This window comes from Apis florea, unplaced genomic scaffold, assembly GCF_048593485.1.
Source record: "Apis florea isolate Af1SG1 unplaced genomic scaffold, ASM4859348v1 contig_2492_pilon, whole genome shotgun sequence".
Classification (NCBI taxonomy): domain Eukaryota; kingdom Metazoa; phylum Arthropoda; class Insecta; order Hymenoptera; family Apidae; genus Apis; species Apis florea.
This window is the reverse complement of record NW_028256593.1, coordinates 1309696-1336554: the sequence shown is the minus strand read 5'-3', so window position 1 is coordinate 1336554 and position 26859 is coordinate 1309696. Positions and strand designations below refer to the sequence as shown.

At 34.0% G+C, this 26859-nt stretch overlaps 1 protein-coding gene across 8 annotated transcripts in view; it reads right to left on the bottom strand.

Annotated features, from left to right (window-relative positions):
* The window catches only part of LOC105735605 (acetylcholinesterase-like), a 144513-nt gene that overhangs the window by 47939 nt on the left and 69715 nt on the right, over positions 1 to 26859 (bottom strand). For all 8 annotated transcript variants that reach the window (XR_015291519.1, XR_015291520.1, XR_015291518.1 and 5 more), the window contains exon 3: positions 2929 to 3081. Coding sequence is in view for 3 of the 8 variants with exons in the window: in XM_086905950.1 (XP_086762076.1) it covers positions 2929 to 3081 (153 nt within the window). In the remaining 5 variants the exon portion in view is untranslated. The remainder of the gene's footprint in view (positions 1 to 2928; positions 3082 to 26859) is intronic.

The window sequence follows — 26859 nt, the reverse complement described above, 5'->3', positions numbered from 1 at the left end:
CTTTCTCAAAATCAAAAATGTTAGATTTAATCTTAGACCAAATTAAGAACCTAAGTCTTTCACTCATTCTCCTTTCAATATTTAAGAATTTATATTACCTGTTTCTCATCAGATCAAAGTAAATCTCAGTTAAAGAATTAAGCTTATATGCTTATTCCTTCCTTTTCAACTTCTCTAAGATTAGATTTAATTGAAGACAAAATTATACTCGAGTTAAATCTTCCATTTATTCTTTTAGAATTACATTTCTTACATTATACATCCATCTCGATACGTCTCAGCTAAGATCCAAATTCGATCTCTAACTTATTCTTCCTTCAACTTTCACACTTACAGAATTATTCCTTATTCAAGATCAGATTTTTGTCGAAACTTAAATACTCACTTGCACACACATGTTAAATTGAAATTACGCTTTAAACCGTCACCCAGCCCCTAAGCCAAGTTAAAACGTTTCCACGTCTGTTTTATTTCTTTCAACTTACTTACTTCATCCATCACGATACGTCCGCGCAAAAGCTCATAACATCCTCGTTGAACGTTCCATAAATCGTGGAACTCTAATGTCGCTCTCGCCAGCTAAAGAGGCGATGAAAGTTCAAGGAGTTCTTCTCCAACCGAGTTTGTCGAGTCGTGTATGTCGGCCTTTATAACTTTGCCCATAGAATATATATATATATCGAGATATTTCGTGATAAACTCAAGTAGCTTGGCCACAGAAAGGTTTAACCATGCGGAACGAAGAAATTACGATTTCTTTACCAGAGAGAGTGAGTGAAAGAGAAGCTAAGAATCTAATAACCTGGAAGAGGATTTCTGGAATCGCCCCTTCAAGTTTCTCTCCCTTTGAGAAACTCTTGAGATCGAGCCTTCAAATGTTACATCGATTTATAAACGCGACGATCGAGGATGATAATCTCTTTTAATATACAAGTTTATTCGAGGGTGAGGTTTTTCCACCCTTTGAGAGAAGCAAAATTGTTATTATTATTATTATTACTTTTGGAATGGAGAAGAAATATTAGGAATGGCTGAGTCCATGGTGGACGAATGGAGAGAAAAGAAAAAAATGAATAAATTTTCCAGGATGACACGTTGGCTGACGAGTGTAATTTGTAGAATTATTATATAGTGGACATCATACGTCGACAGTTTAGTTTTTTCAATTCCAATTAATCCCATCATTGGAAGAAATTTTTCCTGATTTTGGTCATTATGATGTTGATTTAGAATAATAGATTTTTCGTTAAAAAAAATTCTTTTTTAAACGAGAAGTTTAACGAACAATTTTTGAAACGAATTTTATATAGTTTTTGTTTCGTCGTTAATTGAATTTTCTTTCTGCTGGTTAAATAAACGAAAATTTTTTCCCCCTCTCCACGCGATGTAATATATTCGAAGTATATTCGAGTTATACTCGACTTCTCAGTCATTCAGATTCCGTTTCTTTCGTTAAAATTATTATTCGTAACAACAAGTTGCAATATGATAAACAGAAAATATAGAATTATCAACAGATGCGCGTATCGAGATAATATTAAAATATTACAGTTCAGTGGGATAACAAATTATTATTAGTATCCTGAATATCTACTTGCACGGATAAATTATGCAAATTAGTCTTAACACAAGCTCAATTATGTTTATCCATATAATATTGGATGTTTATTATTATTTCTCTCCTCTTTTTTTTTTTTTTCAAATAATATTATAACAGCGCGCGTTATAATTTCGAGATCGTAAATTCGTATTTAAATAATTTCACTGGAAATATATATATATATATAAATATACGTATAATTTCAGTTTTATTTTCTTTCTTAATTTCCCGTCGTTATGTATAATAATAAATTCATAGATGCAACTTGTTTCCAAAAATATTTTGCACGAACGCCACTTTTACTTTTAATATTTTCACTTTCGAGGTTGCACGGCCACCATAAATCTACCATCTCTCATGACACTAATGGCTGCGTTACTCTCCACGCCAGTTAAACCATCCACACATGTTCTACCTTCATCCTTTATCTCCATTTTTTTTTTTTTTATGAAATATTTAATTTTTGTCAACTTCCCCCTCCCCTCTTATGAATATTTTCCCCCTTTCATTCATTGAGAATAAAAATCCACGAAACGTGTCTTAATTCGAATATTTTAATTCAAATTATTTTTCATCGCTTTGTTGAGGAAACACTTGTGTAAATTCGTTCAATAAATTCTCGAAAATAAAAGGAAATACACTGTGTTTGATCGTCAGTCGTGATTCGTTTATCTATACTACTTGCCCATAGAGTCATAAAGTCAGACGTTCTACTTTAAACACCTCGTAAACCTAACAAACCTTCAGATCGAATCAAACTTATCTCACGAATATATCTCAGTATGAAAAATAATTATCCGAAAAAGGAATCGAAAAAAAAAAAAAAAGAAATTCGTCATTCATTGATCCATACTACTTGAACCATACAATAAATTCACTCGGCTGACCGATCATCGATATATTCCACTTAAAAAAAAACTCTCTATTCACACTTTCTTCAAATTACTCACAACTCAAATGAATTAATCCTGAATTAACCCGATAAATTTTTAATTTATCCTCCAAGTTATATCCCACCTATATACATATATACATAAAAATAAAAATACAAAAGGATTAATATAAGCACATTGTCTGCACGAGCACTATCATATATTAAAAAAAGCAACAACCACCGTTAAAAGAGGGAATCACGTTAGAGCCGCGTAATCATTCGCCACGCCACGTGACTTTTCGTCTCGTGGAAATGTCAAGCTATAATGGAGTCCCTTTTATATATATATATATACATATATTATATATGTATATCGATCGGCCACCGTTTCACGTGATGCGCCATCCCCTCCCCTGCAGAATAGCAACACGTGAGGGGAAAAAGCGTTACCTACTTGCGTGAAGAAGTAGTAGTAGACCTTCATGCCACGATCGGCGAACAATTGGGCGAAGTGGATCGAGGGACAGATGAAGAAATAGTCGCCAACCACGTCCGCAACCATTTTTTGGTAAATGTAGCCGTTGTACACTTCCTCCCAGTCCGTGTACTGAAACAGAAAGATATTTCCTTCCCGTTAGAGGGGGGGAATTATTGTCCACAGAAGGAGTTCAGTTTTGATTAAGAACATGATTAAGAGGGTCGAAATTGAATTTGTATTTGTACGTGTCTGGGATGAGATCTCTTTGATCTGCGTTATTGCGCGGATACAAGTTTATTGTTTGATCGAATTTTCGTTTCAATTTAATTTTCAAGAATAATTTGGCAAGGATTTATTATTGTGCAAGAATTTTATAATAAATCTCGATCGATATTTTTACGATTGTGTTGAAAATAAAAATTTTCAAGAATTCTATAATAATTCACGATCTAATATTTATTATACGACTGTAAAAATAAAATTCTTCCTATCAATATTTTTAAATATCGATTTCACACTAAAATTCCTCTCAAATTTCGACTCGAAGCTTGGAATAATCTTATTTTCTTCCCGCGACGAAACGATTCACGAAACGATCTTATTGGAAAAATTGGAACCCTTCGAAATCGCAGCAACAACAATAACATCGTTCAGATCAAATTGGACGAATTCTAAGAGAAACAAAATGTTTTTCCTTTCGATTAATGAAATCGTTACCTCTATCCTTTTCTTCTTCTTTTTTCGCCATTCACGCCATCACCAGAATAATTTAAGGCTTCGAAGAAAAAAGCAGAACTTTTTTCTTTTTTTTTTTTTTTGATCCAACGCGGTTTTAAACGGCGGACAATTTTCTGATTCTTTACGGCGCGGTGAAATTCACGGTTCCCAGTTATCGAGCCCCGTTCATCACGGTTATACCGTAAACACCAGAGGCCCGATCGATACCAGGCCGATTATTGCTCTCGGTTTAACTGAAAATATAAACGGCCATTTTGCTCGCCGCCGCAATGTTGTTAATTGTCCTCTTGAAAAACTTTTCCTCTGCATCCCTGTTTGCATCCTCGAATTTATTTTCTAACGAGACAAAATTCGAATTTTCTTCCTCCGCGTGTCCGTGTATACGTAATTACGATAAGAATACGATTTTTTTTTTTTATTTTTGCTTCGATTCATCAAATTTAAATCGGAAAAGAATTTTGTAATTGGAGGGAATTGTTTAAAAGAATTTTTTAGAGAATTCAAAGTAGTTCATCAATTCGAAGGAGAGGGTAAAAAACCTTTTAATTATGAATCACGATTTATCGATTTATTATCCGCACGAAAAATCAGTATCAAAAATATTTTAGCATATCGTTTAACCCGAGAATGTAAGAGTTTCTTCTTTCACGTTACACTCGACGATTCTTCTCGCTCCACGATTCGTTGATCAAATTTGAGGAAAAAGTTAGGGATGGAATCAATAGAAGGATGTACATCGAATCAATAATAAGGACAACGAAACGAAAATTTGGAATCTCTCCTCGGTTTCGAGGTGAGAGCATTTCTCGAATAAACAACGATTGCTTCCTTCCATCGAGGAATTATCGAGCAGAATTTTCGTGAATAATGGAGCATCGTTAATTGACGGGCGCAGACTTAAGGAGGATGATATTGGAGGCGAAAGGATTCGAGTGAAGGAGTTGAAGTGCTCCTTAAACGAATCGACATTGGAACAGTGGGAACTAACTACCAATGATTCTCAAGATTCTTCGGCATTGATAAAGAGCTGAAGGGGGGGAGGGGGGAGGAGGGGAGAGGAGGAAGTGAAAGATGCGAGGTTTGCGCACGGATTCCATTTTGCTCGTTCGTGATTGACGGAGAGATGGAATTTAATATTACGAGATGTAATGTCTCGAGAGAAGGGAATCAATTAAATCTTTCCTTCTGTTTTTCCAATGGTTTCTTTAAATTGCAATCTGTACGATCTCGAGGAAGGTATAATTGCAAAAGATGGCTGTACTCACTTCTTACTTCTGTGTGTAATTTGTATACGGCTTTCTCTTGCCTTTCAAAGTATCAAAATTGTAATAAGAAGAGAGGAATAATTGCTAAAGATTGGTGTGACTGATTCTTACTTCTATAGACTTGCCTTTAAAAATTGTTTAAAGTACAAGAAGGAATAATTGCAAAAGATGTACTGATTCTTATTTATGATTCAGTCTTGTTTTAAAAAGTATCAAAATTGTAATAAGAAGAGAGGAATAATTGCTAAAGATTGGTGTGACTGATTCTTACTTCTATAGACTTGCCTTTAAAAATTGTTTAAAATGCAAGAAGGAATAATTGCAAAAGATGGATGTACTGATTCCTACTTATGTCTTGTCTTCAGAAGTATCAAAATTGTTTAAGAAGAGAGAAATAATTGCAAAAGATGGGTGTACTGATTTTTAGGCTTGCTTTTAAAAATTGTTTAAAGTACAAGAAGGAATAATTGCAAAAGATTGGTGTGACTGATTCTTACTTTTATAGACTTGCCTTTAAAAATTGTTTAAAATGCAAGAAGGAATAATTGCAAAAGATGGATGTACTGACTCTTACTTATGATGCAGTGTCTTGTCTTCAGAAGTATCAAAATTGTTTAAGAAGAGAGAAATAATTGCAAAAGATTGGTGTGACTGATTCTTACTTCTATAGACTTGCCTTTAAAAATTGTTTAAAATGCAAGAAGGAATAATTGCAAAAGATGGATGTACTGACTCTTACTTATGATGCAGTGTCTTGTCTTCAGAAGTATCAAAATTGTTTAAGAAGAGAGAAATAATTACAAAAGATGAGTATACTGATTTTTAGGCTTGCTTTTAAAAATTGTTTAAAGTACAAGAAGGAATAATTGCAAAAGATGTACTGATCCTTATTTATGATTCAGTCTTGTTTTAAAAAGTATCAAAATTGTTTAAAAAGTGAGGAATAATTGCAAAAGATTGGTGTGACTGACTCTTACTTCTAATAAACTTGCCTTTAAAAATACCAAAATTGTTTAAAATGCAATGTTTTGATATAATTAGAAAAGATCAAAGTTTTGCAGTCATCGAAGAGATGTTAACTTTTCTTTTTTGACACTGTTATTTACTGCAGTTTTAACGATATTGAAATTGTTTACAATGCATTTTCGAGGAAGGTGTACAAAATAATATGCAAAAAGAAAAAGATATTAGATTCTGCTTTCCCAACTCAAATTCGCAATTAAAATTTTTCTTTTCACCAAAAATCCTGAAAACAATTTTCTTCTCATCTTGTAATTTATCAACCAACGTAACACCGTGCTCTAGTATTTTCGCCCATTCTCTTTAAAATTAAAAAAAAAAAAAAAAAAAAAAAAAAGAAAAAAAAAACGAAAATAATCGAATCTTAAATTAAAAACTTTTGATTTCTAATTCAACCACATGTTCGACTTTCTTCTCAATCAATCACGAGTACGTAATTTCAAAATATTGAGAACGGATCAGAAAACAAGAAGAAGAAGAAGAAAAAATGAACAGTGCAACTTTGATTGCTCTGAAAGATTGCTCCAACAAGTTTGATGAAACGAGACCTCCCCCCTCCCCTCCTCACCCTGGGACCAAAGAAAACCACCACAGCTTGATCCCATCCAGCAGTGTAATTAACCTCCTCAACTCGGCCATTTCTCCGTGAAATCCATCTTGTACACTGCCGCCGCCACTTTCTGAAAATATCCTGTCACTCGTGTCGTTCCCCTTTGAGGGAAGCATCGATGTAATATCACCGTTCCTTGGACACCGTTCTTCTCCACCTTTTTCTTTCACGATGCTCGAAATCACGTAGACGCTCGAGATCCCTCCCTCCCTCCCTCCCTGGCCGAGAGGGTGGGTCATACATTTTAATGGGAAATCACCGTTGGAATTAGCATACCGACTATATGGTGGGCGGGGTGTCGATTAAAACAGATGCAAATGAACAGGGTGTCTCTCCGCTATTATTTTCTGAACGATTACTGGAGCGTCGTCGTGGTGCCCCGTTGTTAATGAAACCTGTGAACAGATCTAATTCTATCCCAGCATCACTCTGCTGGAGTATAATGGTGGTGGTACAACGGTTTGGTGGAAGAGGGATTGTAAAATTGGGGGTTGATTTTTAGAAGAATTGAATTTACTTGAATCATCAACTTTGCCGATTGATATTTTTGTAAAAGCTGCATGTTTTGAGGAAAAATTTTGAGAATCGTTTAATTTCACCTTTTTATTCGAATTTTTTCTTATGAAGTGATAGACAGATAATTTGAAATTAAGATTAATTATGGACTTAAAACGCGTTATTGTTATTTGAATATTCCAATCAGAAGAATATATGTATGAGTTGTACGTTCAGGTTAGTTTTACTTTCTGCCAAAATGTATGTTTAACTCTTCAAAAAGGAGTGCTGTTGTTAAAAGTCAAAATTCAATTTTCTTGCTTCAGTGTTAAAAATCTGTAATTACTTTTCAAGTTTTCAGAAAGAGATTAGGATATTTTATATTATTAAAAAAAAAAAAAAAAAAAAGAAAAATGTACAAGCCACTCAAAAATTAAAATTCAACTTTCTTATTCCAAAATCTATAATTACTGTTCAACCTCTCAGAAAGAAATTAAAATATTTTATATTATATAAAAAAAAATGTACAAGCCGTTCAAAAATTAAAGTTCAATTTCCTTATTCCAATGCCAAAATCTGTAATTCAACCTCTCAGAAAGAGGTTAGAATATTTTATATTATATTAAAAAAAAAAAAAAGAGAGAGAGAAATATATGAGATATACTCACTTAAAATTTCAATTTACCATCCGACTACTCGTTTCTTCCATCCACTGTACACACATATCCCTAGACAAGGTGAAATTAACAATTTTGTCAAGAGCGCAGGCGACATGATAGCCTTGGCTGCCTCTCGAGGCTTTGATCAAAGTTTCAACCGCGTAATCTCACTTCTTATCGAAGAGGGAAGGAACAAATTGTCGGTGACAAATTGGGAGAAGGGTTGCTGATCCTGAGATACGTTTAAATCGGAACAATTCGCCGATCTTTTTAAATCGTCGAGTTAATCACAACCTCTCCAATCTTTCGTAGATCCACGTATGTCTTCGTGTATATCGAAATCGTGTTTAAAAATTCAATTTTTACAAAATTTATTTTGTATCTGCAAACTTGAGAAACTTGTGTATGTGTCTCGTGGATGAATAAAAAGAGGAAAGGAAAAAATTTTCGATTCGCCACACATTTTTACTTCTCCAATTATTTTTCGTTGGTGAAGCTCGGTTTACGGCTAAACTGCTCGTGTGGAGTCCCTTCACGCATCGGGAAGTCGTGAAATCGATGCAGATACGGAGCGAGTCGATTTTTTTTTTTTCTCGTTTCGATCGTTAACAATCCGCCATTCACGAGCTCGTTAGCTCGTAGTTCTTTAAAAGAGTTTATATAAAAATTTTCTTTCTTTTTTTTTTTCACTTTTCAATATATTTTCCCTTCATTCGTGCTATCAATCGAGAATGCATCAACAATTGGGAAGGGCGGAGGGGGGGGGGAGTTGTTTAACCTTGCAAGAATGGATTGCATCGAATCCATTCATAAAAAAAAAAAAAATTAAACTATTCCTTTTGTTTAAAAAAAAATGTTCGAAAAATTATTTCGTTAAAAATTTACACAATTGAATCGTGATGATTCGAATTGAAAAATAGAACATACTTTTATATTTCATGAATTTCAAATGAATGGAAACCATTTTCTTTTGTGTAAAAAAAAAAAAAAAAAATTGCGGAAAAATTATATCGTTAAAAATCGAATCGCGATGATCATTAAACACGAAATAGAAAAAAATTTTCCACACGTTTTTTTTTATCACCTGATGAATTTCAAATTTGAGATCATTTCTTTAAAAAAAAAAATTCTTGAAAAATATATTCGTCAAAATTTTCCACAATTTTCAGAAAATGATTAACCAAAAAAAAAAAAAAAAGAGAAAAATAGAAATTTTCTACGTTCGTAGATTATCCGATGAATTTCGAATTGAATCCATTCTTCTTTTCGTATAAAAAAAAAAAAAAAAAGATTCATTCGTTAAAAATTTCCAGAATTGAATAGTTAAATGATTCATCAAAAAAAAAAAAAAAAAATTTCCGTATATCGAGAGCGAGAATTAATTATGGCGTCGAAAACCGTTTATCCCTCCCTCCCCTCTTTTCTATATCAAATACCAAAGTTGAAAGCTCGAGTGGAATGTTCCTATCGAAAAAAAAAAAAAAAAAGCTGTCGACGTTTAAATAAAAATCTCGACGGGCGTAGGCTGGCATGATTTAAAGGGTAATATCGTTTATCGAGATCTTGAAGAGCAACGTCGTCGTCGTTGTCGTGTTGGCGTTGAGTAGCGAGCGTACTGACTGAATAACGAGCGGTATGCGTGTCGGTGAGACGGCTGACAAGCGTGGGGACGAGTGGGCAGAAGTAGGCTGTGATGTCGTTCGGTAAAAGGTCGTGACAAATCGAAATGACCGGACGAATGCTCGTGGAAATTAATGGAGAGAGAGAGAGAGACTGCCACGTCTCGAGATTGCCTCGACAATAAGCGTTGCGATTGTTAATGAGAAGGGGGGTTCGTTCTCGATATTACAGTTTGTATATTGCAGGATGTGTAAAAAATGTGGAAACATCGGTTAAATGGAGATTCAAGCAGGATTTTCCTCTGCAAAAACTTTCTTTATCGAGTTATTAAAAAGAAAAAATTCACGGTAGCGAAGGGTATCGACCGTGCTCGAACAAACAAGCGATATGCGTTAAACAAATATTTATTATATAATTTTATGGACATGTATAAATATTGCATGAATATTTGAGAAATATCGTTAATTTCGTTATACTTTTTATTATACTTAGATTTTTGATTGATCGTTGCGATAAGTAAATAAGAAGTTTTGTACAAGTGTTTCTCGCGTATCAATTGATATCAATTATCACAGCCAGGAAAAAGATTATACGTAAAATACGTGAGATGGATTGGGGGATTTAAAATTGCTTCTATATTATTGCGATTGTCTGAATTATTACGTTATTACACGTTTCTCTCTTTATACGTGTTCCAATATTTATATTTCGAATTGGTTGTGACTTTTAATTACAGAATATCTGTTCATTGCACGCTTGATATTCAATGATATCTCACTTTGTACTGTAATAAATACAGGGTGTCTCATCTGATTTTGACAGGTTTGAAACGTTTGATATTATATTCATTTAAGCATATATGAGTTTTTTTTTTTTTTTTTTTTTACAGAGAATTTATCGATCCGTATATATAATATGTATTTAATATAATATAATACACATTAAAAAATATATAATATTCCATTAAAAAAAATAGAACTGACCTTTCATTTTTATGACTTTTACACATGCGAAAGAATTAATAACGATAATATAAAATAATATACATCTCTTTGACATTTCGTTTTATCCGAAATATTTTTCTCTATTTTTTTTATTTCAAAATGAGACGAAACACCCTGTATTATCTGCATCATTTACGCAAAATATATATGCAAAATATAACACGAAAAATACAATATCCGCAATTAAAAATCGAGAGTTCAGCGTTAATAAAGAATGGACCGGATATATCTTTTCTCTCTTTGACGATCATTAATATCTGCACGACGAATTGGAATTTTAAATCGTTATAAAAATGGGGGATGAAATTAATTTTTGTTAAAGATCGTTGCGCCTGCCGTGATTAAAGGAATTCTTAATTTTCGAGCGATTCATTGCATGCTCTCGTTAATGGCGTTGCATTTTAAACGCACGGACAGTTTATTCGATCCGGTTGAGACGAGAGTGCTTTGAAGACGGTTCTAGTCGGATTAATTGGAAATAATTCGATCGTTGAATTTTTTAACGGGCGACCGCCGCTGGCAGAAGTCGTTTAATTTCCTGATTCGAGCCGTGTTTAATTATCTAGCCGACTTTGATCTCGAAATGTCCGAAAGCAAACGATCACGATGCTTCTCCTTCTCCTTTTCTCTCTGTTTCCATTCATTGGACGAGATGCAGATAATCCGAGGGAATCGGATACACGTTTTGTTTCGAGACACGATACACTCTCTTCTCTCCACTATCCGTGAAAGGAAACACGATCGTTCGCGATAATTCTCTCTCTCTTTCTCGTCTTTTTCTCCCCACTGTTAACACTGTTCAGACGATCTTCTTAATGGCATCTCAGTTGCCGTTGCAATTTGCACAGGAAACGTTGGAAAACACTTGGAGCAAATGGGACATTGTTTCAATGATTTCCAATTCTCGGCATAGCTCTTTTAAATGGTAATATTATCGCTCCTTTTATCCTGTTTTACACGCCGAGTGTTTGAACATTCGAGGATTTTTTTTCTTTCCTTCCCCCCCCCCCCCCCTTCTCTCAATTTTGGTAAGGATTTTTTTTCCTTTTTTGACTTTATCAACTGCTTTTTTATTACTTTTTTCGTGGTAATTTGCATTTTTGCTTTATAAGTAGATACTTCGAACATTTTTCTTTTTTTTTTTTTTGATTCTAACTTTTTTTCAAGTTTTTATGCACTCTCTTTTCGGATAATTTGATTTTCTCTTTTGTTTCCATGGAATACTTTCTCCTTTTTTTTCTTTTATCGATTATTTTAATATCGATTTTAATTTTCTTTCCTTATTGTTTTCTTTTTTCAATTGACGATTGAAATATTTTTTAAAATTCGAACTTTTTTTTTTTAAATACATTTTTACGAATTTTTATTTGTCGAAATATTATTGTTGGGGATGTTTTTCATTTGATTAAATTCGAAAATATTCAAAATCGAAGAAAAAAATCCCAAACTTCAAATTTGGAATTGAACCTAGGCCCATCGTGTGAGAAATTAATTCGTATCTATTATGCTATAATTGATTTCATCTTTTTTATTCTTATTATGGATATTTCATCATCAATTTATTATCCGCAGCAAATCCTCGTACGTTTCGTATCTTATCTATTACGTTTGCAATTTACCGTTATTAATAATTAAAACTTATTATAATAAAGATTTATAACGGTTAATGATCTTCGCATATGGATAATAGACAAAATTAATCTACATAAATAATCTATATAACGAGAATTTTCCATGCTATCAGAATAAGAGGAATTTTTATGAAGCTTTAAATTTTTATTTTTGCCCACATTGTTTTACGCTAAAAGAGCCTTTCAAAAGCCTCTGGTGGTCAAATTTATAACGGTTTTCCGCAGATACAAGGACGCGAAATATTTATTCTATTTTATGTAGAGAGTACGTAATTCACATTTAATTCCAATTAACAAACTGGGAACGAACTGAGAGCTCTCTCTCTCTCTCTTCTTTTTCAAAAATTATAAATTCCAAAGGAAAAAAAAAATCGAATTCATTTAAAACAAATTAAAGAACTTAATTTAAAGAAAAAGTGAGGGAGAGAAAAATTCGTGTCGTAATAACGAATTCGTACATTATTTCAAACTCGCTCAATCGAAAATTGCATTGCATAATTTTGAATCGTGGAACTTAAATCGAATGAATGGAAAAGAAAAGAAAAAAAAAAAAACTTTTCCATTTTTCTCTGAAAAAATTTGCATCACACCGATGATCGACTCCAGTAACTTATCCGTTCGACGCGGATATTGACGTCACTAATTTCACGGTGATATTAGGGAAAGTTTATTCGGCGAGGCCGCGTGACCCGGTTTCTTGATCACACCGCGGGCTTAATCTGATTCCCAATCGGGTCTATAATTACACGTGACAGGCAATTTTCATGTGTTGAGCCAGGTTCTTAAGCATCGTGAGCCACGGCTTAAATTCAACCACGCGGTTGGCTTATCGACTTAACTCCCCGTGGAAGCATTCCGCCTTTCTGACTGCCTACCTCGAGGCGTTCTGGAATGTGTCGCCCAACGAATTTGCATACTCGTTCGCCGTGCTAAATCGACCAATGAAAAAAGAAAAAAAAAAAAAAAAAAAGAAAAAACTTCTCTGTTTTTACTTCCAACGTAGACATGGAGGTAAAAAAAAAAAAAAAAAAGAAAAAAAACAGGTTTCCTTTATACAGCATGGAATTACGTTTTAACGTAAAAGTTTGTTCGATCGAAGAATAATTTATTTTCAATTCCATGATTGTTTGTTTCATGATTTTTCTAGTAACTTTCTAGTGGAAACTATTTTCACCTGTTGGATATCATGAACTAGTAATATTATTGGAAATAATCTATTTGTGATTGTAAGTCTTCAAGAAATATTGCAAGAGTCCTCAGATCTTTTTTTTTTTTTTTGAATGAATGAAATATTTAATTAGATTCCACGTTTGTTTTTTTTTATACTACTGTAAAAATTTCATTATTCAAAATTGACAAAGTTGCAACATGTTTTTATTAAGCCAATATTGGACAACATTTATTTTTCTAAAAATATAGAACTGATGTCACTAAAGTCTTTCTTCCGTCCAATAATAACAGTTCGAGTTATTTTAATCCAGAACGAATATTCTTAATAATTTGAGAAAGCCAGGGGGAAAAAAGAATTTTTCTAAAACGATTTTTTAAATTATAGCGAGAAAATAATTCTTCGTAACTTCGTAAATCTTGGTGCAAAATAAGATGAAATTAAGTGGATCGTAGTTATAAAAGAATTTTACGTGAAAAATACGTATCACGAATAAATAATTGTTTCTCGATTCGGTATCGCTTCGCCAATTTCGCGAATAATCAGTCGAAAATTTACTCCCGATTTAACTGTTCGCTCTATACGCGATTCATTCGTAATTGGATCCGATTTACGACAGATGTCGCTAATTACCGAAACACGATACACACGATGGGCTCAGGCGGCCATTGTTGCTCGACGATAATCGAAGCAACGTGTCGCGAAATGAAACGAGCCGAGAAAAATATTTCGCTGTCGTGTTTCCCATTTTAATTCGATTGACCAGCCACAGTTTCCTAGATACGATTGATCTTGAAATTAACTTTGAAATAATAACTTCCAGAAATATGCGTACATTTTAGTGACAAATACACAATATCTTAAATAGTGAGAAAAAGTGAGGTTATGATGTAGATAATAGTTACATACGGGTATGAAGAAAGAAGAAGGAAATGACAAGCACTGCATACACACATCAGTATCGCGTCTGTGTTCGAAAAAGAAAAAAGCTTGGGAAACAAAACTGGTTTGTTTCATGCTATTTTCGATTCACTATGTCAGATTAGATTTACAAACTCTCCCTTTGTGTTTATTTCCAACGTTACTCAATCGAAGTTTATACAGAGAGTGAATTGCACACTCTGTTATATTCTATATTCCATATGATACCTCGATTTCATTCGTTTCACGAGAATTGCTGGCTCGATATATCCGCTCTGGAATCTGGAGAAAGAATTCGCGCATAGATACGTTCGATATATAGATCGAACAGACATCAAAGGGGGAAAGGTAATCCAAAGATTGATTTGCATAAACCCATTGTAACATAAGATACGGTCAAAGAAAATATATAGCTATATATGTATCGGTGAATTATTCTTGGGAATACGAGAGAATATCGCGAATTCTCGTTCGATTCGGTTCAACGACCAGTTTCGGTTGGCCAGTGCGCATGCTCGAACCGTTTGCGTCACAACAAGGAAGGAAGGAAGGAAGGAAGAAGGAAAGGGATTCTCGCGCGAATATCAACGAAAGATCGGAATTGGCTATTAAAAGTTCGCGATAACTTTTCGAGGCGGATAGGCAAGAAAGCTTCCTGTATCGGGAATCTGTTTCCACTTGTATACCCAGTGTCTAAAAAATTTTTTCTTTTCTTTCTTTCTTTCTTTTTTTTTTTTTTATTGAGAATATGAAAATTAAAAGTAGCAAGGTTAAAACGTAAAATAACTTAATCTTTTAACTCGTGTATCATTGAATGAATTAAATGAATTTGAATGAAGAATATATAATTTTGATATACGTGATATTAAGTTAAGTAACCTATATTTTGTATAATTTAGCGAGTTAAGTAATTCAACTTAAAAGTTACGAGATCAATCTAATTGTTAATCACGATATCAATTTTGAAGATTGAAAATTGTTGATTAAATGTGTATATATTCAAAATTATCAGAGGGGAGTAAATTTTCTTTGTCCTGAGTTTAAATTTAATTAATATCGTTGTTAAAATTTCGATTCAAACATAACCTAAAACTTGTCCCCTGTGTCCCCTGGGTGAGGATAATAGAGAACTGCACGAAATTCAGCAACTCCGGGCAAATCCAATTTGCAAATTTTGTTTATAATTTAACATCGTTGATAAATAACACTCTGCAATTTAATATTATTATTATTGTTATTATTGTTTGTATATAAATTACACGTGAAATTCCCTATTTCTCCATGGACCACGACTCATGTAGGTAATTCAAAGAGCTAGGAGAACTCAATATAGAATTTCAAACTAACTAAATTCATTCAAATTTCCGTGGATCGTATCCTTCTCTCGCTAGAAACCAACCTAACCTATAAAACCAATCTCACAACTAATATCATCGATACTTTCATATTTTTGCCACTCTTATCAGCCTTTGAAAAATATTTGGACACCCACTAAATGCATATACACACGAACATTTTGATCCTCTATCAATCTCGAATCTTCTTTTTCTACCTATAAAATATAAAAAAGATATTTGGTCTCGACTTTTTTCAATACGTACACATCTTTTTCATATAATTAATTCCAAAAAAAAAAAAAAAATAATCTTCGATATATGATTCTCATATTTCTTTCCTCCAAGTATAAATACAAAAAAGATATTTGGTTCCAACTTTTCACATTCAATATATAGATACACATAATACGCAACAAGATACAACCCACATACGTTTTGATCCACTATCGACATTGCATCTTCTCTAAAATGTGCAAAACATAATTCCTACTTTCTGGACATCCGGTAGACGGAAAGGAGTGCTTTTGCGGGAGTGGAATCGAAGTTGATCGCTCTCGGTGATAATTCTGCTATTGGCGGCCGCAAGGTGTGCCCTGTGAAATTAACACCCTTGTAATTAAACTTAACTTTACGGTTGCACCCGTATCAACCTTTTTTCCCGCGTCGTATGTATGGCTTCGTTGTCCCCGAGGTACGAGCAGAGCCAGATAATGCAATACGCGTTCGAGGAAAAACCCACCCATTCTGCTGTTTTAAACGGCGGATCGACAATCGTTGTTTTGTAAAAAATAAAAAAAGAGAAAAAAAGAGTATCACCGTGGATATATATATATATACACACACGATTTAAAGTTTTAGAATAGTATAAATATATTGCAGAAAGATATATGTAATTGTTTTAAGAAAATTTGAAGCCAATTCGAATTGAATAACGTTTTTTTTTTTTTCATTTTTTATTTTTTATTATACAAGATGATTCACGATAATGGAACATCGTATCTTTCTTTTGGGGATAGGGATGAATGAAGGATTACATTTTTCATACCTTTGTGTCTCGTAAATGTGATATATGTGCGCATTTTATATATTGTATTATATTTTTTGAAAATGTACTTTTTCCCGCAGCCTCTCTGAACTTTCAACCTATTAACTGAACCTAAACAAAAATTGCATCGATATTTTCTCTCTATAGTTTTGATTTTTCCAACGTGCCATGTTTCATGCTTCGAATATCAACAAAGGATCCATTTATCTTATCATTTGCAAAACTTCCAACTTCTCTCGACGAAGTCCAAAAAATCGATCGATCGACAGAGTATGATTCTTGAGCTGAATTAAAGTAAGTAAAATAAAGTGTCGAAAAATTACTCGGCATCTAACTATATCTCTCACAATGTGAACATACCTCTTTTTATAAGAATAACACATCACACGAAACTCATATAAAGATACGAAAAGAGATTGTTCGATAATTAATCCACTACACCCACCAATTCGACACCCCATCTTTACACACCCTCTTAATATAACAATATACCCTTTCTTCTTATTCACTTATAGGAGCAAAGACGAGATAGATCGAAAGGACAGTTTGACAATAAAATAAAACTGCACACCTCGATACGTCAACTTACTCACAAAGACGTTATACTCGAGTAAACAGGGGGGTGGTGTCGAAGTCCATCGCACAGAATCTCTAACCAGGATTATTTTCCGTCACGTAGACGGTGTTTCGTTTCGTTTCGTTTCAGGAAACGAGCGGACCGTGAAACAAAAGGAGAACCCCCTTCCCAGGGTTCCTGTTGGTCCACACCCCCTGGCCATGGGATGGGGAGGGTGATATTTCCCGGAAACAAAGGTGAGGCTCGAATTGAATCGGCGACAATGCACACCTCTCAGAGGGGACTTTTGTTTAAATAATCTTCTTCTTCTCGTTTTGGAACGAGATCTTCTCGATCTAGGAAAAAAAAAAAAAAAAAGAGAAAGCTCCTCGCTCGACCTGGTTGGGCAAGAAAGACAGCTTCTCTCTTCCACCCTGTTTGGTGTATCCATTTTCTTAAAATATGGGTCACGGTATACCTTCTTTGGAGCGAGGGATTATTGAGAATAATCACTCTTCGATGGGACGTTTATATTTTTTTAAAGTTTTATTTATTTATTTTTTTTTTTTCTTCGTCCTTTGTTGTTACATTCTTCAGTCAGTTCTGAAGGTTCACTCGACGCGAAAGGGTTGAACAATAGGGTATATATTTGTGGTGGAAGATGTGTATGTATGTCGAAGTTTATAAGTCTTGTTGTTGGAATAATTAATATTGGTTTTTTATCAGGGAATTTAGATTGAGACTGATGCAACGATATCCTTTTAAGGGATGATCCTCTTGAATTGAGAATAATTATTATTCTTCTTTCTAATGAAAAGATTATATATATTTTGGAATTTTTTTTTTTTTTTTCTTATTATATTATATTTTCCAGGAAATTTTATGAAGATACGTTAATAGGGTATATTTGTGAAAGGAGAAAGATGTATTGTAGATTAATTTTATTATAAGAGAATGGTGTTGGAGAATCGTTGGAGAAGTTTATGATTCTTATTTATGATCATTAATGTTGCTTTTAATCAAGAAATTGAGGGTGGAAAATTTAAACGAAGCGATACAATTATTCTTTCTCGTGGGAAATGAGAATAATAACTCTTGGAATTTTACAATTTCTTTTCTATTATATCATTTTTTATTATTCATTGAATTCTGAAGGATGACGAACAATGGACTATCGAGAGGAAGGAAGATAGTATTAAACGTTTGGATAACTCTTGAATAACAACAACAACAACAGAAGGTTGTTGATAGTCAATAATTCACGATATCATTAACTGAGATCAATTAATATTGCTCTAATTGAGACATTGAAGTTGTAATCGTTCAAGGGACAGCAGTAAAGATGACACAAGATAATCACGAGATTAATCAACTAGCAACGAGTTAAGTTATCCTTCTTTCAATATTTGTTCCCAATCTCATAATTGGATCTTACAAATCTATATTATTTACGAGTTTGTATAGCGGCAATTTGTTGTACGATGCTTAAGCAATTAAATAATTAATTGCAAAAGAAGATAAACTAATTAAGATTAATAACGTTTTTTTACATATTTATTATTTTAAGAGGATCCTTTCTAACAGATAGGATCTTACAAAAATCCAAATTTTATAAGTATTGATATTTCTGATATAATTAGAAACTATAACTAATAATTTCTACTAATTAGCAGTCCATATTACTGCAACTAATTTCTAATACTAAAACTACATTCCACGAATGAATCTACGTTATTCCAATTATGTATGCGATTATCGATAGACGCATAATTAGATTTCATAAATAAATCCACATTATTACAATTAGCTCTTCCTCCAACTCAACAGGTCTAGCAACTTGTGTAACGAGTATTTCACATTATAAGTCTGTACAATAACAGTTTATAATTTTTTCACCTCATTTACCAATCATACCATTTCTGGCGCACGAATAGATCTATGATTTCACGTTACCAGCAACTAGACATATATTAACTCAATTGATGAACACAACGATTATCAATTTTCCCTACGCATGATTTAGACCCGACATGTTCACATTATTAACAATTTATCATCGCACTATTTTATTTTTAGCAATTTATCGATCGACTCAATATCAAATCATGGATCAACTTTCATCATTATTTCGTTATATTCCTCTTAGAATAGACAAGAACCAAATATGGATCAACTTTTATATTATTTCGTTATATTTTTCCTAGAATAGACAAGAACCAAATATTTCTCGAAAGTAATAATTTCACTCGAGATAATTTAAGAGTGCTGTGAAACGACAACAGCCTTCCGTGATTACCTCGTCCAATTGAAATGCCTCGTTTCTGTTCAACCCTTTCGTTCGAATAATCCCACGACCGGCCACGATTAAGAAGCTCGCCAAGTTTGGAGAGAAGTAGGAATTGGTTCTTGGAAGGGACGAAACGCGATCAAGTTAAGAGAGTAGATTGGGGTATGTTCAAGGGGTTTGCCACTTATCGAGGTAACCGCGACGACTGATTTACTGGCTCGATAACTAGAGACCATTAATATCGGTCGAGAAATTAGAGTATAACGAGTTTCTTCGATTCGAAAGTGACAAAAGTGATCGAGTTGGGAAGGAAAATTTTAATAAAACAGAGACAAGATGAAGATCTTGAAAAGGAAAGTGTTTGGGCAAGATGAAGATGTAAATATTAATGAACGAAATAATCAAATATCAGATTTTTAACGATGTCTGTTCATCTAAAATTCTAATTTTCGAATAAATTATTTATTCCATGTCGATAATCTCTTCTTAATTATTTTTATAGCACGCGTTGAAAATTCCTTTTTTTTTTTTTTTTCGATAAATTTATCAATATGCAAATTGAAAACGAGAGAGAAATAAAAACTGTAAACAAAATATTGTTAAATGTTACAAATGGTACAATTGGAGGATGGCTCGAATGCTGGGTTTTACACGTGTAGAAATTCAGAATTGGGATATACGCATACTCCTACGCCATCTGGCGTGAAGAATTCACTAATTGAAGAGGCGTTTAATTGCAGCCCAGTTTCGTAAATACGAATTTTCCCCGAAACTTTCGAAACGATTTTAAAACGGGAGGAGAGGAGGAGGATTTAACATTGACGATCCTCGAGAGAGTTCCAAAATTGGAGGAGAATCGTTTCGATTTTTCCATTCCATTTCGACTCGTTTTTTCCTGTCCTTTAACTGAATTAGCTGAATTAAACGAGATTTGAATCTGGGTTAACGAGTTATTAATATACACATACACACTTTCTGAGCATAATTACGAAAATTATCGTAGAAATCGTATGGAGATTAAATTGTTTCTCTGAAAGTAATATTTTATATATGATAAATGTAAAAAAATCGATGGCGGGAAATTTGAAATTGATTTTAAATCCTCAAAAGAATCGTGATCCTTTTTAGAAAGAAAAAAAAAAAAAAGGCATGGCCGATAGATCTATTGGCTTTGTGGCTTTGAAACAAATGCAGAATCAAAACGCAATACTATCTCCAAAATACTTTCTTCGCAAAAACTCAATTTTCCCAATCACGAAGCTTGTCGTGATCCAGCCAATCCCCAACGACGAAATATACTTTGTTTCTTTAAACGAGATTTAGATAAATACGTCGAAGATAATTTAATATCGATAGCTCGCTGGAATGAAATTTGATTTGAAAGTAATAATTCACGTACAAAGATTTGCGATGTCCTAGATTTTTTTTCAGAAAAAAAAAAAAAAAAAATACATCGAATTTTCAGAAAGCAATTCGCACGATTTACCGTTCAAATATATTTTACAGTAAAACTCAAAAGAATTTCATTCGTTCGAAGCAGCAACCATTGGCAAAGAAAAATTATTCTCAAGAGTAATTTTCGAGAATTTCACTCCCAGATGGATACGTACATTTGAAAAGTAAAACTCAGAAGAATTGCTCTCGAGAAAGTGATTATCTAAATAATAACTTTTATTATTCAATGTACTCCCCGTTAAAAATATTCTCTAAAAGAATTCCATTCTTCGCCAGATGGAACCATAATTCAAACATATTTAAAAATAAAACTTAATAAATTTTGCATTGAGAACACTGTCGATTCAACAATGTCCAAAAAAAAAAAAATCTCGAGATCAATCAAACAATTTTATTCTCAGATAGATCCACTTGAAATTCAAATACATTTTTGAAACCAAAGCTCAGAACGCTCGCTTAATTCCCATAACACTCTACAGAGTAACTCTTAACTAATTTTACTCGCACATCCTTGAAATGTAAATATACTCAAAAGTAAAAATTGCTCCCAAGAACAATTCTTTTTCACCTTAATCGAGAATGATTCATAAACTAAATTAAACAAAATTAACATTCTCCCTTCGAAACCTTCACCTTCGAGTATATCTCCAGCGACATTATCGAAAGCATTATCGAAAGCGGACGCGAGAGCAACACGTGCGTCATTAGCATCGTGGAACAACGGGCCTGGTTCGAACACGACAGAGGCTTCGATCAGGCTCTGTTGGCCAAGATAAGGCCACGTGCCACACATTTATAATTAACCCTAAAACCGTGGATAGTAATCGTGAACACCACCACCAGCAACCCCCTCCTTTCGATCGATCAACCCTCCTCCCTCTTCCTCTCCCCCAATTTTTCGACGAGTGGAGGCTCCTCGCGTTCTCTCCTCGCGGATAAATAATTTGTTGTGACGTCACTCGCCTACCACGCTCTGGCCAAGGGCGAAACAATGGCGGAGGATCAATGGTTGCGAAGGGATGCATCGTTTCACAGGTTCAATTCAACGAAATGGACAGTTATTCGAGGGTTGGATACAGGATTATAGGGTGGATGATGGAAGAGGATTAGAGAAGAGACATCGATAGGGAATTAGGTAGGTAGAAGAGGTTTAGGATGAAGTTTGGCTGTTGGTTGATTGTGAGAGATCGTGAAGTGTTTGGACAGGTGGTGGTTGGGTTGATTGTTAGTGGCACATCGAGTGGCATTCCGTGTGGCTGCGGTCGATGACTCCAGGTTTAAGTGTTTGAGGAACGACCTCAGTCTAAATCTTAATTTAGGATTAATTAAAGAAAAGGCGAGATTGGAATTTTATTTTTCTTTAGAAAAATTTTTATTATTAGGAAATCTTATTATTTTGGATTGATTATTAATGGGATTCGATGGATTTATTAATGCGGAGAATTTTGAAAATTCTTTTAAAAATTTTTTTATTAATACGAAATTTATTTATTATTTTAATCAATCTTTAATCCATATAAAATTGGGCAGGGGTTCGAGAAACGAAGTCACGTTGATAGAAGATTCAATTTTCTGAATCTGAATTCAGAGGAGGGAAGAAATTCACGATCTCACGAGGAATTTTATCGCTTTCGATCTATAATTCAAAATAAGGGTTTTCTCGGGCGTGAAAATAAAATCGAAATTCAATTTTAAAAAAAAAAAATTCTCGTTTCAAGAGAGGATTATTAAATTTGAAAAAGAAAAAATTCCATCTTCCTCCAATCCTCGGATCTTAATTCAAAAAAAAAGATCAAATTCAAGAAGAAAGAAAAAAATTCTACTTCCCGAATAAACGCAAGTCTCAATTTCGACTCTTCTTGCGAACTGAGAGAAAATCAAGAACAACATTCTTCCATTTCCCTAATCTCGAAATAATAAGCATCTTATCTTCCATCGATGGAAAATGAAACGAAACGAGTATCTCTCTCTCTCTCTCTGCTCCAATTTTCGATTCTTTCCAATTCGAGAAGAGATATCGAATTTAAAAAGAAAGAACAAAAGGAAAGAAAAATTCCATCATCCTCCGAAAACAATCGAAAATCAAAAGAAGAGATCTTTCCATTCTTCGGGAGAGATTAGCTGCTCAGAATTAACACGATAGATGTCGCGGGTACCTGATTCCGGGTAAAAGAAGTTTTTAAGTGGAAACATAATCGTGGATTGTACAAAGTTTCGTTCAACACGAAGGGGGGGAGGGGGGCGATAATTAAATGCAGAAGCTAGGCGTGATTTCGTTTGAAATTTATCGCCCTCCCCCCTCCCCCAGGGGAGGAAATTATTAACTATTAATTTCGAGAGCATGGCGGCGCATGGAGTGGGAGGGAGGAGAAGGAGGAGGAGGGATAACCGGAACCGGAGTGTCGTTCGACTTCGTCGATCACTTTCCTCCTCCACGGTGCATATTCCTTCCGGTTCTTAACATCCGTTAATACGTCGCGACATTATTATTTAACGCTATTATTAGACGTGCAAATAAGTTTCTTCCCCTTTTTATCCTATCCACGATCATATCCACCTCTTTTCGAATTCGAATCGCTTTGCCGTTCGTGGCGCCATCTGAAAGAGGATTCTAACAACATGTTAATTTTTGCTAATATCGAGTAGCAGTTTATATAATCATTGAAATAAAATAAATACGATAAAAATAATCTTTTAAAATAGAATATCACTATATACTTTTATTTTCTATTCTTCTTATCGTCGATCATAAAATGCGTGCTTTTATTTTTTATCCTATTCTCGTTCTGGTAAAAGTTTCGTTTCATTTCGATCGCTATTCGAGCCTCTTTCAAACTATATTTTTTTTACCAACTTCTCTTAATATGGATGGAAGCCTTCTGCTTCTTCCAGTTTCTCGAGAAAAGAGCGAAATGTTGACGAATATGGCGATTAAGTTTATAGTATAATTTTTGAGATTATACGATACTTTCTTACTTCGTATACTTTTCGTTTAATTTACATTGTCCGGTATTACGATCTGATTTTAGTAAAATATTTATTCTTCCTTTTTTTTCTTTCGACCGCGATGAGCAGCTCTAAGAGTCCTATGCGACGATTTCGTCTTACTTTTTGCATTCCAGCTTAGAAAATCAGCTGTTGAAGCTACCTGAAATGGTTTGTTGGCGCGGCACTGGCAGAGGAACATGGAAAAGGTGGTGGACTAAAGATTTAAAACTGGAAATTTTAATTTAGAAGACGACGGCGAACGAGAAGAATCACAAGCGATATCTATCCGACCGAAACAATCTTGGACAATTTTGTGCCTGATTTATGTAATAAAATCGTGAATTTGGAAAAGGAGGAAAGAACTTATTTGCACACCTAATATTTATTTACACGCGCGAAATCATAATTTCTACAAGATATTAAGATTAATCTTACTAATCTTAAAAAAGAAAAAAACTGAAAAATTAAAATCTCTTTGGAAGAAGAACTCTTCGTTACAGATTCTTTCGAGGAGGAGAAATTCTGAAGCGTTGATGCAACGTTTTTATGTTCGCTTGACGATCCGCTTTGAAAGTATTGTAACGATGCCTTCGATATCCTTATACTGAAGAGGTTAAACATGCGATGATGAATTTTTTTAAAATTCTTTTACAAGAAGGAAATAATAATTTTAAATATCTCTCGTGAATTGGAGAGTTTCAGTATATTGAAGATTTTAATTAATATAACAAAATCGATCTTTGATACTTAAAACTATACTTAGATACATGTAGAAAGTAAGAAGCATCGTAATATTGGATCTGTGCCAACTTTTATTTACAGATCTTCGCCAATCTTGACGTACGAAAATATATAAAGATAATATCATATAAAAATAAAATGAATCGATATTAATTTTTATCAAAAGTTGTTTGCAACAGTTTTTCTTGCGAATTAAAAACGATAATTTTCTTCCTTCCTCGTAACAATTTAATATTATTACAGAATTATCGATTCGCAAATCGATCGAATAATCGACGTTCCTTTTAAAACTCTCGCTCTTCCAACATTATTCTGAAAAAGTTCCACTTCTTAAAATTATCGTTTTTCCGCTCCTGAAATTTCCAGACACTTCTTCCATCGGGAGAAACTGAATGCAAAGATTCGAAGAAAAGTTCGAAACGAGTTCGAAGGTTTTCAGAGGGTTTGCAGCGTTGTTGGACAAAAAAGAGAAGAGGAGGAAGAACGCGTTCCATTACCCAACACTGCTTCTTTTTAATTATGCAGCTACTTCGTGTCTCCTTTCTTTCTCTTTGAGCTTCGACGAAAATATGATGTGCATCGTTCCTTCGCACGAATCGTCCAGAATTCGAATCAGAAAGAAAACTTTGGATTTGACGTAAAATAAAATATCATCCAGTGTTTCGAGTTCTTTTTCTTTTCTTTGTATCAATGGTTCTTCAATTTGAAGTAATTTTAATCTAAAGAAAAAAACTAAAGCATAAAATGTTAAGGGAGAGTTAAGAAATTCAAAAAGCATGACTCATTTTTCTTCTCTTTTTTTTCGTTTATATACCCATTTAATAGTACCCCTTATACCATACCTAAAAATTTTCTATTTCCTTTCTTCTTATTTGCTGAATTACACCTAAAAATGTGAAAAGGCTTACAATTCCACTTTCTACTTTTTACGTCGAAGCGAAACTCCTCCCAAAAATTTGATAATTCTCATCCTCCATCGCACAAAAATAACTCGGTAAGATTACCTTCAAAAATATCGATTTCAGAGACCGAAAGAAAAACGACAGGATTCAACTTTCTTCCGCCAATTCAACTCGGCTCGATAACAACAAATCGAATTTCATTCAAATTCCCAACAACTTCTCTCTCTCTCTCTCTCTCTCTCTTACACGTGTAAATATCTCGAAGACGGAAAGAAGACGGTTTCGAAATTTCGCGAAATATTTTTCGTGAAAGTGACTCTGACAAAAGTCAGAGAGCCCGGGGGAATGTAAATCGTGCGCCGAATGCTCGTTCCATCGCGAGGATGGAGAGGCGAATGAGGGGGGAGGAGGGAAGGATGGTCTATGCAAATGCGGCCACCTTGTCGGAAATCAATTTTCGGCGCCCCCTTTTATCCACGGCCCCGGCCTTAGCCATCTATACGCGGCCACCTGTGGAAATACCTTCCCCCCTCCTCCCCTTCTCGGCCGAGAAAAAAAGAGAAAATCGCGAACAACCGTGACGTTTGAGGATGTTGAATTCCAATGGAGATGCTTGAAAAGGAAAGAATTTTCGGATTGTAATAACAATAATAATAATAATAATAATAATAATAATAATAATAATGATCTGTGTGTTGTTGATGTGAAGATGGATTGGACGATGGATGTGGATTTGTGATATTATTATCTGAGGGTAAGTCTGATGTGGAAGCTCGCTTTATGTGGAAGAGTTTGGTAGTTGGATTTGATATGGATAGAGGATAGGTGGAAGGGAGATGCGATAATAAGAATTGATATTAAAAATTTGTGATAGTTGTGAAGAAGGAGAAGCTTGAAATTGCGTGGAATAGAGAGAGAGATCTTGAGGTTAACTTGGATCCACGTTAGAGTCAACGTAATTCTATATCTTTGAGTTAAGATCGAGTTAGGTGGAATAGATTCCAGTTGAAATTTAACTCAAATTTGATGTATATGATACTACGTCGGATTCGAGGCAGATCTAAATTGAATCTGAAACACTGTAGATGAAAATCGAACTTGACCTGAATGTAATATAGATAAGATCTAACTTTTAGAAATCTATCATAGATATAAAATCACACCCAAATCTAGTCTATCTTAGATGAACACGTGTCTAGAGCATAAGATTCCTAACGTTGATTGTATACGTTCGAATTGCGTTGTGTGTCAAAAGGAATAGTTTTTCTGAGCGTGGATTAAATATATCTGATTTCAGATTTAATACAGACTTGGAGCAAATCTATGTCACCACCAAAGAAAGCACTCTACGAAATTTTATTATATCACAAGAAAATTATTCCTATACATTTCTTCAGGCAACTTAACATTTCAAACTCGTCTCAAATACACCATCTCGCACAAAGCTCAATATTCCTTGTATTGA